The sequence below is a fragment of the Trichechus manatus genome, unplaced genomic scaffold, assembly GCF_000243295.1.
Source record: "Trichechus manatus latirostris isolate Lorelei unplaced genomic scaffold, TriManLat1.0 scaffold00025, whole genome shotgun sequence".
Classification (NCBI taxonomy): Eukaryota; Metazoa; Chordata; class Mammalia; order Sirenia; family Trichechidae; genus Trichechus; species Trichechus manatus.
In genome coordinates this window covers 19,972,804-19,992,415 of record NW_004443961.1, presented here as the reverse complement: position 1 = coordinate 19,992,415, position 19,612 = coordinate 19,972,804, and the positions used below count along the sequence as shown (strand labels likewise).

General features: G+C 37.1%; 1 protein-coding gene across 1 annotated transcript in view; it reads right to left on the bottom strand.

The window, feature by feature from the left end:
- The window catches only part of FOCAD (focadhesin), a 303,131-nt gene that overhangs the window by 124,815 nt on the left and 158,704 nt on the right, over positions 1 to 19,612 (bottom strand). Inside the window, exon 14 of the mRNA XM_012554721.2 lies at positions 3,410 to 3,544. Coding sequence (XP_012410175.2) covers positions 3,410 to 3,544 — 135 coding nt within the window. The remainder of the gene's footprint in view (positions 1 to 3,409; positions 3,545 to 19,612) is intronic.

Genomic DNA, 19,612 nt, shown 5'->3' with positions numbered 1-19,612 from the left:
GCTTCTGGTGGGATGGGACTAACAACTTGGTGTAATGAAAAAATACAGACTGGGGAGCTAGGATGTCCTGAGTTCAGACAACAGCTTTCCATTTAGTAACTATAATCCTTGTCAAGTTACTTGCCTGGCACATAGCAGATATTCAATAAATATCCGTTTAATGAATGAATGGATCTCTAAAAATCCAAGTTTCTTTAGCTATAAAATGAAAGATAATACCTTTCTATCAAATATTAGAACTAATCGGTATAAAGTAACTAGAACAGTGCTGGGAATATAATAGGTATTCAAAAATAGTACTATTATTATTTACTAATATCTCTAAGACCTAGTACAGATTTAATAAATACATTATGAATGAATGAACGAATGTGCCAAGCACTGTGCAAAGCAATTCAGAGAATACACTATAATTGAAACATGGACTCTATTTTCAACAAGCTTACGGTTCAATGGAAACAATAATATATGTATACATATATTATTAGTATATGTATATACTATTGTGTATACATAATAATATTGTGTATACATAATAATATGTATGCATAATAATATTAGTATACACATTGTTGTTGTTAGGTACCGTCGAGTCAGTTCTGACTAATAGCAACCTATAGGACAGAGCAGAACTGCCCCACAGGGTTTCCAAGGAGTGGCTGGTGGATTTGAACTGCCAACCTTTTGGTTAGCAGCTGAGCTCTTAACCACTATGCCACTAGGGCAAACAGAAATAAATGCCCTAAGAGCAGTATAGATAAAGTACTTTAGAAACAACGGACACCTATTTGCAGATAAATCCTCAAAGTATGGAATGAGTTAGACCAATCCTTTATTTTCTAAAAGAGGTTTTCAAATTAGAGGTGAACAAGAAGTTAATTCCAGACAGAGGGAACAATATGAACCAAGGAAAAGAAATAAAAAAATTTGGAGGTAGCTATAGGAGACTACAAGTGGTTTAGTTTTCTTGGAGTGCAGGGTGCAGAAAAGTAGAGTGAGGCCCGGTTCTGGAACGCTTCATAGGTTGTGCTAGCACAAGGTCCTCAGGCACCCAGAGATAGCAGTGACTTAAGAGATGATTTGGAGAATTAAATTCAGCTCTGGCATACCTCTGAACAAATTCTAAGCAGGTAAAGAAAACAAATTATCTAAACAAAGAGGCGGTAGGGGAAGAGAGGCAGAGAGAAAGAAAAGGAGAGGAAAAGAGAGAAAGTGAGAGACAAAGAGAGATGTCTCTCTCCACTGTTTCTTCACTTCTGCTTCTCAGGGGACTATGGTCACTGAAAGGAGCCCCCTGACTAGGAGAGAAGGGATAGATGGAATAGCCCCAAAGCAGTCTGTGTGAAGAACAGAGGAATCCTAACGTTATGTAAATATGAAGATAAAATCAAAATAAGATGTCAGTGAAAAAGACTATAAAATATGAAAGAAAGGGAAGAAAAACAAACAAAAAAAACCCCTAATCCACAGCCACAGGTAAGCAAACGAAACTAGCACACAAACCACTTCATAAATCAGCCAGTAATTAAATTTGAATAACTCAAAGTACATGCAATATAAACGTATGTAATTTCAATCCTTGAAGACAGAAAATAAGTATAGACAACATGCCCGTACTTTAGTTTTTAGTCTTAGCTTCTTGTCAGCAGCCTTGCAAACTCTCTGACAACAGAAGGGCAAGTACCTGTGAAGAGCAGCCATCAAAATGACTGCTGGTGAACTATCAACTCTAGGAGTCACAAATTGATTCTTCTTTTAATATCCTAAATGCAAAGCTCAAATGTGAGAATAAACTCATAATACTCTCTATTCATTCATTCATTTATTCCACAACCACTTACTCAACATATATTACATGCCAGGCACTGTGCTAGGTACTGTATCCTCAGTTAAGGATGAACTTGATTTTATTCATTGTGCAAAATTTACAATGATTATAAGTATTATCCTATAATCCAGTCTAATCATATGATCTGGAACAGGCACTATTATTGTAACTTTATGGAGTGGTATTTTATCAAAGTCTGTGAAGCACTAAATCAAAATAAAAGTTCACCAAGACTACAAGCAAAAATCAATCGTTCCTTTTTGAAGAAAGGCAAAAAGGTAAGTATGAAAGAGAATACAGCTGATAAAAGTAGAGACAAATATAATCCACCACCCTCTGACTCCTCATTTTACTGGAACAAGATATACTGAAGAAAATGGTAAGCAGTAATGTATGAATCTTATAGAAAAGCTCTTCAATTAAGTGTTCTAATTCATTTCAGTGACAAAACTGAGTAAATTGTAAAATTATTTTCCTCTCCGAAGACAGTCTGATTTTGCAATGGTCTTTATTTAAAATCATAGATGATTAAAAAAAAAAATAAGTGAACTAACATGTAAAATCAAATCTCTATGGCAAGCCCAGAACAACTAGATGGTGTCCAGTCACCACCACCAACTGCTCTGGCAGGGATCACAATAGAGGGTCACAGACAGAGCCAGAAAAAAATATAGAACAAAATTCAAATTCACACACACACAAAAGAGCAGGCTTGCTGGTCTGACAGAGACTGGAGAAACCCCAAGAGTATGGCTCCCGGATACCGTTTTAACTCAGTAGTAAAATCACTCCTGAGGTTCACCCTTCAGCCAAAGATTAGACAGGTCTATAGGGCAAACGATAACACACCTGAGGAACGTGCTTCGTAGTTCAATTCATGCATAGGAGACTAATGGGCACACCAGCCCAAAAGCAAAGACAAGAAGGCAGGAAGGGACAGGAAAACTGGACAGATGGAAACGGGAACCGGGGTGAAGAAGGGGAGAGTGTTGACATATTGCGAGTTTGGCAACCAATGTCACAAAAGAATTTGTGTATTACCTGTTTAATGAAAAACTAATTTGCTCTGTAAATTTTCACCTAAAGCACAGTTAAAAAAAAAAAAAAAACTCTCTATGGCAAAGCTAGATGCCAAACACAAGCGACAATACATCTGTATAATTGGGCTAGTCTGCCCTGCCTTCGTTAAAGTCTTTGTAAGTTATTTATAGAACTTGAAACACTAATAAAATCAATTTAAATTATAGGCCTATGAATTCTATTATTTTAAAAATACTATTTTGAACTGACTTTTAAAAATCTCAGCTATAACTGTCATAATACAACACATTAGTATTAAATTTGTTACTTGGCAAGTGAGAAAACTTGGTATCCTGTATGCAAATAAGTCTTAAAGACATAGAATTGATAAGCGTACATAATATCCTACTCCTAATGGCCCATAAGGTATTAATATGTCCTCAGAACAAAAATGCAAAACAATTTTTAGAAAATAATAGATCATAGTTATTCCAAAAGTATGACATCACACACATCTTTCCAATATAGAAACTGGTAACTTGTTGAGCTCCAAATGCGTACCTCATATTCAGCTGTATTGACTGTTAAGGAAGGAACCAGAGAAAAGAGTTCACTGAGGGTCTTTAAAATGAGAGGTCTCGTGTCACAACTCAGTTTTGGGGAGAGAGCATTCCAAGTAGAGCGAATACAAACAACCTGTGAAGCAGATAAAAAAGAGTCAATGCCTAAAGAAATTCCGATTAATTAAGAAGCCACTACTTACCAGGAACCTTAAGAAAAGAACAAGAACATTGCTAGAAGTTAAGATTTGATAAGGGACCACCTCTCAGAAGAAATTATTTAAACCAACTGAAACTGTTGAAGAAGATCGAGCCTGCCTCAAAAATTTCCTTTTTCCACTTTGTTTTGGTTAAACAAAGAAATCAATCAATTAATCAATTTCTCTCCATTCCTGCCCCACTCCACAAAAAGACACACCAAATTAATTCCAGATGACTACATACATTGTCCAAGAAACATTCGCTGAAATGAAGAAAGATCAGATAATGCTAGAACATTTCTAAAGTCAGGTATCCACATTTCTCGTAGTTTTTTCAGCCCTGCTGAAACTACATCACTACTGAGAAAATTGGAAGGTTAATTTATATAAATTTTGTACTCTTAAACCACCTTACAAACTTTTAAAGGAGACAGGAGAATAAAAGTATTATTTAAAATAGTAACATAAGATGCTGTTCTTAAAGTTACTTATTTTTTAAGAGGCTATAAAATAATAAAATAAAACTAAACCCGCCTACCCCATATTTCTTTTTTAACCTGACCCAATGCCCTTAAACCTAAGTATTCGTAGTTTAATATCTGGTTTTATGGATATTGAAATGTCTTTGTAAATTAATTTCCAACTACAATAGATAATCTCTTCACGTATAGATACTTTATTAAAATTTAAAAACTCAGATAGGCAGGAAGAGCACCAAGACAAATCAATTAGATGGTTTAACAAAGATTAATTTTTCTAATATACTCTAATCTCTTCTCTAATACTCTAAAGCTGCAATTAAAACACAATTTAGCTCCATCTACAAATATAAATTATTTAGAAAAACTACATGGGGTAGTAAATAAAAAAAGATGTAAAAATTGAAAGAATTATACATACTTGTTGTTTTTGTTAGGTGCCATCCAAACTATTCCAACTCATAACAACCATATGTACAACAGAACAAAACACTGCCCGGTCCTGCGCCATTCTAACGATCAATGTTATGCTTGAGCCTATTGTTGCAGTCACTGTGTCAATCCATCTTGTTGAGGGTCTTTCACCTTTTCTATGACCCTCTACTTTACCAAGCATAATATCCATCCTTCTCCAAGGACTGGTCCCTCCTGATAACATGCTCAAAGTACATAATATGAAGTCTTGCCATCCTTGCTTCTAAGGAGCACCCTGGTTGTACTTTTCCAAGACAGATTTGTTCGTTCTTCTAGCAGTCCATGGCGTATTCATTATTCTTTGCCAATACCATAATTCAAAGGCATCAATTCTTCTTTGGTCTTCCTTATTCATTGTTCAGATTAGCATGCATATGAGGCAATTGAAAATATCATGGCTTGGATCAAGTGCACCATAGTCTTCTAAGTGACATCTTTGCTTTTTAACATTTTAAAGAAAGCTTTTACAGCAGATTTGTCCAATGTAATACATCATTTGATTTGCTGCTTTCATGGATGTTGATTGTAGATCCAAGTAAAATGAAATCCCTGACATCTTCAATATTTTCTCTGTTTATCATGATGTTGCTTATTGGTCCAGCTGTGAGAACTCTGGTTTTCTTTGTACTGAGATATAATCCATACTGAAGGCTAGAGTCCTTGATCTTCATCAGCAAGTGCTTCAAATCCTCTTCACTTTCAGCAAACAAGGTTGTGTCACTGCATATTGCAGGTTGTCAATCAGTCTTCCTCCAATCCTGATGCCATCTTCTTTTTTATATAATACAAATCTCGGATTATTTGCACAGCATACAGATTGAAGAAATTTGGTGAAAGGATACAACCTTGACACAACCTTTCCTTATTTTAAACCAAGCAGTATTCCCTTGTTCTGTTCAAATTATGCCTCTTGGTCTATGTATAGGTTCTGCATGAGCACAATTAAGTGTTCTGGAATTCCCATTCTTTGTAATGTTACCCATAATTTGTTATGATTCACACAGCTGAATGCTTTTGTATAGTCAACAAAACACAGGTAAATCTTCTTCTGGTATTCTCTGCTTTCAGCCAGGATCCATCTGACATCAGCAATGATATCCCTCATTCCATGTCCTCTTCTGACTCTTGCTTGAATTTCAGGCAGTTCCCTGTGAATGTATTGCTGCAACCACTTTTGAATGATCGTCAGAAAAAATTTACTGGTGTGTGATATTAATAATATTGTGCAATAATTTCCACATTCCATTGGATCACATTTCTTTTGAATGAGCACAAATATGGAGCTCTTCCAGTCAGTTAGCCAGGCAGCTGTCCTCCAAATTTCTTGGCATTGATGAGTGACTACCTCCAGCGCTGCATCCGTTTATTGAAACATCTCAACTGATATTCTGTCAATTCCTGGAGCTTTGTTTTTCACCAGCTTTTTCAGTGCAGCTTGGACTTCCTTCAATACCATTGGTTCTTGATCAAATGCTACCTCCTGAAATGGCTGAATGTCGACCAATTCTTTTTGGTACAGTGACTCTGTGTATGCCTTCCATCTTCTTCTGAAGCTTCCTGTGTTGTTTAATATTTTGCCCATAGAATCCTTCACTATTGCAAATCAAAACTTGAATTTTTTCTTCAGGTCTTTCAGCTTGAGAAATGCTGAGCACATTCTACCCTTTTGGATTGCTAAGAACAGGTCTTTGTACATTTCATTATAATAGTTTACTCTTCTCAAGCTGCTCTTTGAAATCTTCTGCTCAGCTCTTTTACTTCATCATTTCTTCCATTCACTTTAGCTACAATACCAACTTTCAGAGTCTCTTCTCACATTCATTTTGGTCTTTTCTTTCTTTCCTGTCTTTTTAATGACACTTTGCTTTTTCATGTATGATGCCCTTACTGTCATCCCACAACAAATCTGGTCTTCAGTCATTAGTGTTCAATGTGTCAAATCTATTCTTGAGACAGTCTCCAAATTTAGTGGGATACACTCCAGGTCATATACTGGCTCTCCTGGACTTGCTTTAATTTTCTTCACAATCAACTTGAACTTGCATATGAGCAATTGGTCTGTTCCACAGTCGGCCTCTGGCCTTGTTCTGACTGATGATATTGAGCTTTTCTCTGTCTTCTTCCGCAGATGTAATTGATTTGATCCCTGTGTTTTCCATCTGGTGAGGTTCACGTGTATAGTTGCCATTTAGTTGTTGAAAAAAGGTATTTGCAATGAAGAAGTCGTTGGTCTTGCAAAATTCTATTATGCAATTTCAGGTGTCGTTTCTATCATCAAGGCCATATTTTTCAACTACTGATCTCTCTTTCCAACTTTTGCATTCCAATCACCAGTAATTATCAATGCATCTTGATGGCACGTTTGATCAATTTCAAACTGCAGAAGTTGGTGAAAATCTTCAATTTCTTCATCTTTGTCCTTAGTGGTTGGTGTGTTAATTTGAATAATAGTCATATTAACTGATTTTCCTTGTAGGTATACGGATATTATCCTATTATTGACAGTGTTGTACTTCAGGATAGATCTTGAAGTGTTCTTTTTAGCAATGAATGCAATGCCATTCCTCTTCAATTTGTCATTGCCTGCATAGTAGACCACATGATCGTCCAATTCAAAATAGCCAAAACCAGTCCATTTCAGCTCACTAATGCCTAGGATATTGATCTTTACGTGTTCCATTTCATTTTTGATGACTTTCAATTTTCCTAGATTCATACCTCGTACATTCCATGTTCCTAGTATTAATGGGTGTTTGCAGCTGTTTCTTCTCATTTTGAGTTGTGCCACATCAGCAAATGAAGGTCCCAGAAGCTTGACTCCATCCACATCATTAAGGTCAACCCTACTTTGAGGAGGCAGCTCTCCTCCAGTTGTATTTTCAGTGTTTTCAATCTGACGGGCTCATCTTCCGGCACTATATCAGACAATGTTCTGTTGCTATTCATAAGGTCTTCACTGGTCAGTTTTTTCAGAAGTAGACCGCTTGGTCCTTCTTCCTAGTCTGTCTTAGTCTGGAAGCTCAGATGAAACCTGTCCACCATGGGTGACCCTGCTACTATTTGAAATACCGGTGGCATAGCTTCCAGCATCCCAGCAACACACAAGCCACCACAGTATGACAAACTGACAGATGAGTGGCGGTATATACACTTAAGGACACAGATTAAATAGTGGCTTGAGGGAGAAGACAGCAGAAAGGGTATTTCTTTTTATAAATGTATTTGTGTGTTTGGTTAAAGTTTACACAGCAAACTAGGTTCCCATTTAACAATTTCTATACATATTGTTCAGTGACACTGGTTACATTTTTCACAATGTGTCAATATTCTCATTATTTCCATTCTGGTTATTCTCTTTCCACGAATCCTTGCCACTCCCTCCCCCTTACCTTCTCATCTTTGCTTTAGGGTAAATTGTTGACCATTTGGTCTCATATAGATGATTATTTAAAGAAGAACAGTACTCATGGGTGATATTGTTTATTTTATGAGCCAATCTGTTATTTGGCTGGAATGTGACCTCTGGGAGGGGCTTCAGTTCCAAGTTTATACGGTATCTCAGGGCGATAGTTTCGGGGGTTCCCCTAGTCTCTACTGGTCCAGTAAGTCTAGCATTTTTTAGAGATTTGAGTTTTATTCTACATTTCTCTCCCATTCTATCTGGGACCATCTATTGGTCAGAATGGTTGGTAGTGGTAGCCAGGCACCATCTAGTTATTCTGTTTTCAGGATAGGTGAGGCTGTGGTACATGTGGGCTATTGAGTCCTGTAGACTAGCTTCTTCTTTGAGTCTTTAGTTTCCTTCTTTGTCTTTTGCTCCAGGTGAGAAAAGACCAATAGTTGTATCTTACATGGCCGCTCACAAGCTTTTAAGATCACAGGCTCTATTCACCAAGCTAGGATGTAGAACATTAGCTTTAGCTTTATGAACTATGTTATGCCCATATATATGTATAAACATACACACACACACACACACACACACACACACATATATATGCCAACTATGTTATGCAAAACCGCATTTTCCCATGAGACTATGGTCCTAAGCCTTCTAACCCAGTAAACCAATCCCACGGGGTGTTTGGTTCTTTCTAGGAAGTATACGTCATCGCACCCTGTTATGGATTGAACTGTGTCCCCCCAAAATGTGTGTCAACTTAACTAGGCCATGATTCTCAGTATTATGTGGTTGTCCTCCATTTTGTGATCTGATGTAATTTTCCTATGCATTATAAATCCTAATCTCTGCCTGTGGTTAATGAGGCAAGATTATGTTAAAGAGGATTAGAGTGGGATGTAACACCCTTATTCAGGTCACAGACCTGAACCAATGTAAGGGGAGTTTCCCTGGGGTGTGGCCTGCATCACCTTGTATCTTACAAGAGATAAAAGGAGAGGGAAGCAAGCAGAGAGTTAGGGACCTCCTACTACCAAGAAAGAAAAGCTGGGAGTGGAGTGTGTCCTGAGGACCCAGGGTCCCTGTGCTGAGAAGCTCCTAGACCAGGGGAAGACTGATAACTAGGACCTTCCCCCAGAGCTGACAGAGAAAGAAAATCTTCCCCTGGAGCTGGTGCCCTGAATTTGGATTTCTAGCCTTTTAAACTTGAGGGGATAAATTTCTGTTTGTTAAAGCCATTCACTTGTGGTATTTCTGTTATAGCGGCACTAGATGACTAAGACATGCCCCCATGTGCTTTATTTTATATATATGAATACATAGTATATGTAGCACACACAAACATGTACAGACATATGCCTACCGATACACCTATACATGCACACCCATATACTCGCATGTGCCTTCCTATAAATATATATGTATACATATCTACTTTTGTAACCACACACATTTTTTTTTTGGTTGTTATTACTGTTGTTGCAAAATTGTATATATCATTCACTAAAATCAACTCTTATTCTTGTGTACTTCGTAGTGTCATCATTTAGCTTCATCAGGTTGTGCAGACGTCACCCATATTCGGTATTGCCTTTCCCACCACCCAAAACAATAGATATCTACTATCTAGAAAGTGATTCCCTCTTCTTCCTCCTCCCATCCCTGGCAACCAACAAAGAATGTTGCTTTCTCTATGTAAACCTTGTCTTTTTATAAAAGTAAGACCATACAATATTTGTCCTTTTGTGATTGACTTCTTTCACTCAGCATTATGTCCTCCCAATTCATCCATGTCATCATTACTTATAGCTGTCATAGTATTCCACTGCATGTATGTGCCATAATTTGCTCATCTGTTCATCCACTATTGGGCACTTAGGTTGATTCCGTCTTTTTGCTATTGCGAATAATGCTACAATGAACATAGGTGTGCACATGTCTATTTGTGTCACTGCTCTCATAGCTCTTATATACAAGTATCCCCTGCTTTTCAAAAGTTTGCTTTACGCCACTTCGCTTATACTAAAGACCTACATTAGTACCTGTATTTGTTAACTGAAAGAAATCCGAAGAGGATTATTGCTTTTATGAAAAGGCGAAAAGCTGAAATAGTGTTCAGTGCTTGTTTTGCAGCAAGACGTTAAAGAGGCAACACACGTCTGAGCAACAAGAGACACATCACCAAGCTCCTTCCCCGGGAACTGCATCTCAGGATAAAGGTGCCATAGCTTTGAGCTGTGCCTGTGAGCATCTGTGCTTTATCTTGATTTACTTTGTGCAATTCCTGCTTTTTACTGTACGTTAGTGTTATTTTAGGTTTTATGTGTTATTTGGTAGGTTATTTTTTTGGTCTGGGAACATTCCAAATTTTTTCCCATATAAATTAATGGTAATTGCTTCTTTGCTTTATGCCATTTTGACTTACGAAAGGTTTCCTAGGAACACTGTACTTTCAGATAGCAGAGTAAACCTGTATACCTAGAAGTGAGATTGCTGGATCATGAAGTATTTCTATTTCTAGCTTTTTGAGGAGGTGTCATACCATTTTCCATAGTGGTTGTACCATTTTACAATTCCATCATCAATGTGTAAAAGTCCCATCCGCCCCACAACCTCACCAGCATTTTTTATTTTGTTTTTTTGATCAGTGCCATTTTCGCAGGGGTGAGAGGGTATCTCTTTGTAGTTTCGGTTTGTATCTCTTGAATAGCTAATGATTGCAAGCATCTTTTCATGTATTTGTTGGCTACCTGAATGTCCTCTTTGGAAAAGTGTCTGTTCATGTCCTTTGCCCGTTTTTGATTGGATTATTTGTCTTTCTGTTGTTGAGTTGTGAAGTTTTCTATGTATTTTAGAGATTAGACCCTTAACAGATATGTCTTTACCAAAGATTTTTTCCCAGTCTGTAGGTTCTCTTTTTACTCTTTTGATAAAGTGTTTTGATGAGCATAAGTAGTTTATTTTTAGGAGGTCTTCTGTTGTTCTTATGTTTGTAGTTGTATTTGACAGTCTATTTCTGTAAAAAATTAGGTCTCATAGTTTGTCCTTATGTTATCTTCCAGGAACTTTAATTTACAGTTTTAGCTTTAACATTTAGGTCTTTGATCCATTTTGACTTAGTTTTTGTGTATGGTGTAAGGTATGCATCCTGTTTCATTTTCCTGCAAATGGATGCCTGGTTTTGCCAGCACCATTTGTTAAATTGACTGTTTCTTCCCCATTGAATAGACTTTGATCACTTGTCGAAAATCAGTTACCCATAAATGGGTAGGTTTACTTCTGGGTTTTCAATTCTGTTACACTGGTCTATGTGCCTGTCATTGAACCATTACCAGGCTATTTCGATTACTGTAGCTGTATAGTATGTTTTGAGATCAGGAAGTGTGAGGCCTCCTACCTTGTTCTTCTTCTTCAATATTACTTTGGCTTTTTGGGGACTCTTTCCTTTCCAGATAAAGTTGGTGATTAGTTTTTCCATTTCAAAAAGGAATGTTGTTGGAATTTGGATGAGAATTGCATTGTATCTATAGATCACTTGGGTAGTATTGACATTTTCAAAATGTTAAGTCTTCCAATCCATGAGTATGGAATGTTCTTCCATTTATATATGTCTCTTTTAGTTTCTTTTATAATTTTCATCGTATAAGTCTTTTACAACCCTGGTTAGGTTTATTCCTAGGTATTTTATCCTTTTGGGGGCTATTATAAATGGTATTGTTTTCTCGATTTCCTTCTTGGAGTTCTCTTTGTTAGTGAAGACGAACTCAATTGATTTTTGCGTGTTGATCTTGTACCCTGCCGCTTTGCTAAATCTTTCTATTAAATCCAGTAGCTTTCTTGTGGAATCTCTGATATGTTCTATGTATAGGATCATGTCATCTGTGAATAGGGATAGTTTTACTTCTTCCTTTTCAGTCTGGATACCCTTTATTTCCCTTTCTTGCCTTACTGCTCTGGATAGTACTTCCAGTACAATATTGAATAAGAGTGGTGATAATGGGCAATCTTGTCACATTCTCATTCTCAAGGGTAAGGGTCTCAGTCTTTCTCCACTGAGAATAATGTTGACTGCTGGTTGTGCGTATATGCCCTTAATTATGTTGAGGAATTTCCCTTCTGTTCCTATTTTGCTGAGAGTTTTTAGCAGGAAAGAGTGTTGGATTTTATAAATGCCTTTTCTGCATCGATTGAGAGGATTATGTGATTCTTTTCCTTTGTTTTATTTATGTGATGAATTACATCGATAGATTTTCTAATGCTGAACCATCCTTGTATTCCTGGTATGAATCCCGCCTGATCGTGATGTATTATTTTCTTTGAAAAACAGAAAGACTGTTTCTCAGATAACCTAGATTCTGTGCTTTTATTTATATCTTCTACTTTCCATGAAACAGCAGAAAAACGATCTTTGACTTGGGATCCACTAAGAAAAACGAACATTTTACTAAGGGGACTAGTATGTGCCAGGCATGATAGTAGACGCATTTAAACCAAAAAGTAGCTTTAACGACACTGGGTGGGTTTGAACCACCAACCTTTAGGTTAGTAGTCAAACGCAAGCTATTTATGCCACCTAAACCCACTGCCATCGAGTTAATTCCAACTCATAGTGACCCTATAGGACAGAGTAGAACTGTCCCATAGGGTTTCCAAGGAGCGGCTCTGGATTTGAACTGCCAACCTTTTGGTTAACAGCCGAGCTCTTAACCACTGTGCCACCAGAGCTCCTTGTGCCACCTAGAAACCTAATACTACAAATAATCAGTGTCTGAAATAAAAAACTAATTAATTCCTTAAAAGTTACCTATTTAACACCAAATACATATTCAGAGTTGTACATAGTACTAAGAAGAACAATAAAGTATAAAACATAACCATAACCCCTCAAAGCACTTACCACCTTACTGAAAAGAAATGTATAAAACTCTAAATTATTGGAAGATAAAAACGTACATGTTTATATTTTGAACTGTTTTCAATGGAAACTAATTTCAAGGGAAATCCAAAGAGGAAAGATATGTCAGTGGGTGGGAGACATCAGGGAGAGTATCAGGAGGTGGTCAGTCTTGAGATGGAACTTTAAATATGGACAGAAATCAGGCAGACATGCCATGGGGAAATGGAAAGCATTAGTTAAAACACACAAAAAGCATATTAGAGGCACAAAAAGCATGGGCACCAGTGGGAAAGAGCTGGTGGATCACAGAGTACCTAGAATACTAAAGCAGTTTGGAACAGAACCAAAAGGAAAAGGCAGCATTTAGAGATTCCTGAGTTGGGAGACAAACAAAATAAAAATGAAAGATTTGAAAGATTCATCTGATAGTCTTAGGGGCAAAGTCAAAGCACTCATCTACCTATCTCTCTCAAATCCTATTACTCACTAGTCTCCAACCCATAAACAGCCTCCTGAGTTTTCAAAAATCTTATTCTCAGTATACTGAATTGTTCATGTTTTCTCCTCACTTAAAATATTATTCAATTCCAATCTATGTTGTTTCCAACCTAGTTCAAACACTACACTTCATTAACTTTTCTCTGAAAATTCAGGCCTTCATTTTATCCTTTTATTTCCTCTAACTTCTAATACTTAAAAGTCTGTGCTACCCAATTTAGCATTTAATTATATACTGTCTTATACTGTTCACTATTTTGGTATATGTAAGTTGTCTCCTCAACTAGATAATTAAGTTCTTTAAAGACAATGACCATGTCTTGCAACTCTTTCCCCATTCACCTACACAGTAGTGAGTACAACAGATCATCAATACTTATAAATTACTGATGGCATTGGGATATTGAGAAATGGTAAATCTGAGATTGAAAATAAAATAATTCAAAGAATTCGGGGAAAGAATTAGAAAGTGAGATAATTTAGGCCTAGAGACCTGGGTGAATATTAGCAACATAAAAAGGGATGGAAGCTGAAAGGAGCACATAAGCAGGAGACGGGGAATGGAGATGATGAGTTCAGTTTAAGATATGTTTAATTTTAGTGATGGAAAGACATCTAGAGAGAAATATCCTGTAGGAAAGAGAGAGAAAAAAAACGGTCTACAGCTCACATGTGAGGCTGGTCAACAACACTCAGCTTTGTCATTCAAATATTTCTGTAAAGTGAGATACCATGAGGAAGTATGGCCTCTCTAGTGCCACAAATGTTTTGATGTACTCTGTGGGTCTATAAGATCTCTGGCCGTCAATTACAGGAGTACAAAGAGGGCCTTTCCCTTTCCATTGGAGGTAGCGGAAGTCAGGCTACAACCTCTAACTATTCTCTAGAGTTGGAAAAATTAAAAAACAAGTCATCTTTCTGGCAAGACTGAAAACCAATGTCTGAAATGGTATTCTATATGTGGACTGTGGTAAAATATTCCAAAATCCGAGTCATGGATCATAACCTTAAATGTGAGCAAGGCATATCCACAGGGGATATTTGTAAGCCCAGGCTCGCCCATACAGTAACAAGAATGGAAAATCTCAAGTAAAAAAGTCTGGTTTCTCTGACTCTTTCCAACCCTGGGCCGTTCTTGACTAGATCTTAGAGATCTTCTGGCCCTGGAGGCCTCCTTGAATTCAGCCTATTTCCATCTTGCTATGACAGTCTCCTTGAGTCTGTGGATCTGATCCACTAGCCTTTTGACTCATGCAGTCTGTTGAACTATACCAGATTAGCCAGGTTCATGGTCCTGGCCTTATTGACTTGTTCTTTCTCCACTGTTCATTATCCAATAACTAGTCTGTTTTCAAAAAAAACAGATTGACTTCTGGTTCCAGTAATACGAAGGATCACACCTGAAACGACTGATAATATATACAATCTTACTAAATATAAAGCTGGGCTGAAAAGAGAGAAAAGAGAATTACTAATTACCGGAAACAAGACGGAAATGCTTGCATAGAGGCTACAGGTATTGTGAGGAAGTTGTCAGTTTCCATAACATAACAGCATGGGTTTAAATGCCAACAGAGAAATAGGAGAAAGGACCATTAGCCTGTAGGAGGCAAGGAGTTGCAACTGAAACTCCCGTGTAAAACCAGGAGCCTTAAAGGACTGTACCCTTACTGTAATGGTTGAACTAGAAACCCTTCAACTGAGAAATTCACGTATAAACTAGTGGATAGCTGGGGATAGTCCTAGGGTACCTGGACCACTCAGAAAAGATACTCCCATAATACATACCTCAAAGGATTCTCACTGAAAAAAAATTTTAAAAAAGACCCTCTAAAAATACATTTATGATTAAAAAAATTACAAAACATCTAATGATACAGTCCAACATAAGTGAGAATCAGCAGAAACAACAAATAGCTGGATTAGACCTCCAAGAACTTCAAGTAATAGAACAAGCAGAAAGTAACACAAAAGTACTTAAAAGAATTAAAGACATAAAACAAGTCATTTAATTACCAATGAAAGTCAAAGACACGATAAAAAAACAGTAAATATGAAAAAGAACCGAGTATAATTTCTAGAAATAAAAAATATATTCACTGAAATTATTAACCCAATGGATAGGAAGCTACTTTAAATATAGTCCAGAGAGATAAGTTACGAAACATTAAATAGTTCAAAGTCCCATAGCATTGAATGAGGTAGTCTTTCCTTTGTCCACCGAGATTTCTAGCAGTGTAATTTTAGAATGCTCCTTGGGTAAGTGGTTGATTCCAGGGTTGTGATAGGGAAAATATAAGCCTAGAGCATGTTACAGCACCATAAAGTAAAGCCCACAAAAAGAATATGGGCTTGGTGAAAGGGCATAACAGTCAATCTGAAACAGTTCCCAGTGGCCAAAGCTTGAACAATTAAACAACAAAAATAAATAATAATAGGAATTAGTTATAATCTATATTGTTCTTAGGTTTGGTCAAATCGGTTCTGACTCATAGTGACTCTAGGTACAACACAACGAAACACTGCATGGTCCTGCGCTATCCTCACAATCATTGCTGTTTGAGCCCACTGTTGCAGCCACTGTGTCAGTCCATCTCGTCAAGAGTCTTCCTCTTTTTTTGCTGACTATCTACTTTACCAAGCAATGACATCCTTCTCCAGGGACTGGTTCCTCCTGATAACATGTCCTAAGTACATAAGAAGTCTTGCCATCCTTGCTTCTGAGGAGCATTCTGGCTGTACCTCTTCCAATAAAGACTTGTTCATTCTTCTGGCAGTCCATGGTATATTCAATATTCTTTGCAAACACCATAATTCAAAGGCATCAGTTCTTCTTTGGTCATCCTTATTCGTTGCCCAACTTTTGCATGTATATGATATGCCTGAAAATGCCATGGCTTGGGTCAGGCACAACTTAGTCCTCAAAGTGACATCTCTGCTTTTTAACACTTTAAACAGGTCTTTCACAGCAGATTTGCCAAATGCAATATGTCATTTGATTTCTTGAATGCTGCTTCCATTGGCATTGATTGTGGATCCAAGTAAAATGAAATCCTTGACAACCTCAATGTTTTCTCCATTTATTGTGATGCTGCTTATGGGTCCAGTTGTGAGGATTTTTGTTTTCTTTATGTTAAGGTGTAATCTATACTGAAGGCTGTAGTCCTTAATCTTCTTCAACAAGTGCTTAAAGTCTTCTTCACTTTCAGCATGCAAGTTTGTATCATCTGCATATTGCAGGGTGCTAATGAGTCTTCCTCCAATAATGATGTTGTATTCTTCTTCATACAGTCCAGCTTCTCAGATTATATGCTCAGCATACAGATTGAATAAACTGGTGAAAGGATACAACCCTGCCACAACCTTTCCTGATTTTAAACCAAGCAGTATCCCATTGTTCTGTTCAAACTACTGCCTCTTGGTATATGTACACGTTTCGCATGAGCACAATTAAATGTTCTGGAATTCCCATTCTTTGCAATGTTATCCAAAATTTGTTATGCTCCACACAGCTGAAAGCCTTTGCTTAGTCAATAAAACACAGGTAAACATCCTTCTGGTATTCTTTGCTTTCAGCCAAGATCCATCTGACTTCAGCAATGATATCTCTCATTCCACGTCCTCTTCTGAACGTGGCTTGAATTTCTGGCAATTTCCTGTTGATGTACTACCAAAACAATTTTTGAATTATCTTCCGCAAAATTTTACTTGTGTGTGATATTAATGATATTGTTCGACAACTATCACATTCTGTTGGATCACCTTTCTTTGGAATGGGCACAAATTATGGAGCTCTTCCAGTTGGTTGGCCAGGTAGCTATCTTCCAAATTTCCTGGCATAGACAAGTTAGCACTTCCAGCGATGCATCCATTTGTTGAACCATCTCAATTGGTATACCATCAATTCCTGGAGCCTTGTTTTTTGCCATTGTCCTCAGCGTAGCTTGGACTTCTTCATTCAGTACCACCGGCTCTTGATAATATGCTACATCTTGAAATGACTAAATGTCAACCAATTATTTTTGGTAAAGTGACTCTGTGTATTCTTTCCATCTTCTTTTGATGCTTCCTGCGTTGTTCAATATTTTGCCCATAGAATCCTTCAGCATTGCAAATCGAAGCATGAATTTTTTCTTCAGTTCTTTCAGCTTGAGAAATGCCAAGTGTGTTATTCCCTTTTGGTTTTCTAACTTCAGGTCTTTGCACATTTCATTATAATACTTTACTTTGTCTTCTCGAGCCACCCTTTGAAATTTTCTGTTTAATTTTTTTACTTCATCATTTTTTCCATTCACTTTATCTACTCTATGTTCAATAGCAAGTTTTAGAGACTCTTCTGACATCCATTTTGGTCTTTTGTTTCTTTCCTGTCTTTTTAATTACCTTTCGCTTTCTTCATGTGTGATGTCATCTCACAGGTATTCAATGCATCAAATATATTCTTGAGATGGTCTCCAACTTCAGGTGGGATATACTCAAGGTTGTATTTTGGCTCTCATGGACTTGCTTTAATTTTTTTCAGCTTCAACTTGAACTTAACTATGACCAACCAATGGTCTGCTCCTCAGTTGGACCCTGGCCTTGTTTTGACTGATACTGAGCTTCTCCATCATCTCTTTCCACAGATGTAGTCGATTTGATTCCTGTGTTTTCCATCTGGCAAGGTCTACATGTAGAGTCACTATTTATGCTGTTGAAAAAAAGTGTATGCAATGAAGAAGTTGGTCTTGCAAAATTCTGTCGTGATCTCTGGTGTCGTTTCTATCACCAAAGCTATATTTTCCAATCACTGATCCTTCTTCTTTGTTTCCAACTTTCACATTCCAATCATCAGTAATTATCAATGCATCCTGATTGCATGTTTGATCAATTTCAGACTGTAGTAAAAATCTTCAATTTCCTCATCTTTGGCCTTAGTGGTTGGTGGGTAAATTTGAATAATAGTTGTATTTACTAGTCTTCCTCATAGGTGTATGGATATTATTCTATCACTGACAGGGCTGTACTTCAGCACAGATCTTGAAATGTTCTTTTTGACGATGAATGCAAAGTCATTCCTCTTCAGTTTGTCACTGCCTGCGTAATAGCCAATGTGACTGTTGAACTGAAAATGGCCAGTCCAGACCATTTCAGCTCACTAATGCCTAGTATATCAATCTTCATGCATTCCATTTCATTTTTCATGATTTCCAATTTTCCTAGATTCATACTTTTTACATTCCACATTCCTATTATTAATGGATGTTTGCAGCTGTTTCTTCTCATTTTGAGTCGTGCCACATCAGCAAATGAAGGTCCTAAAAGATTGACTCTGTCCATGTCATTAAGGTCAACTCCACTTTGAGTTGGCAGTTATTCCCTTGTCATACTTTGAATATCCTTCAATCTGAGGGCTCATCTTTGGGTACTATATCAGACAGTGTTCTGCTGCTGTTCATAAGCTTTCCACTGGCTAATTTTTTCAGTACGCTGCCAGTTCCTTCTTCCTATTATGTCTTAGTCTGGAAGCTCTGCTGATACCTGTCCACTATGGGTGACCCTGCTAGTATTTGAAATACCAGTGGCATAGCTTCCAGCATCCCAGCAACACGTAAGCCGTCACAGTACAAGAAACTGACAAATGTGTGTTACAGCATAACATAAATATCCATAAATTCATGTTGAAATAAATCAATAACTGAGTGAATAAACTTATTTAAATGGAGAGAAGAGATAGCTCTTCCTTTCAGAAGAATTTCATTTAATAAATGTAGAAGCAATGAGAGAAACTGAAAATCACCATTAGGCAAATATCACACTAATAATTGTTGCAGGATGATCTGCCGATAGAATGCTAAAATTCAGGAGCAAATATTTGAGAAGAAACATTTAACAACTGCATAGTCTGAAAGTATCTCCCCTAATATAATAATTACAAAAGAAAAGAATAGTAGCTTTGCTGTAGAAAAACTGGAACACATTACCTTAACCAAGAGACTGAGGTTAACATCACAAGTGATAAAACATAACCACACCATGTATCCTCATACAACTAAATGCAAGGTGGAATTCTGGGTCAGAGAAAGGACATCAGTTGGAAAACTGGTGAAATTTAAATAGAATCTGTAGTTTAGTATGCACCAATGTTAGCTTCTTAGTTTTGATTAATTGTGCTATAGTTATATAAAATGGTAATATTAGGGAAAGCAGGGTGAGAAATACATGAGAACTTTATCTACCGTTTTTTCTTTTTTTAATAATAATTTTTTTGAAACAT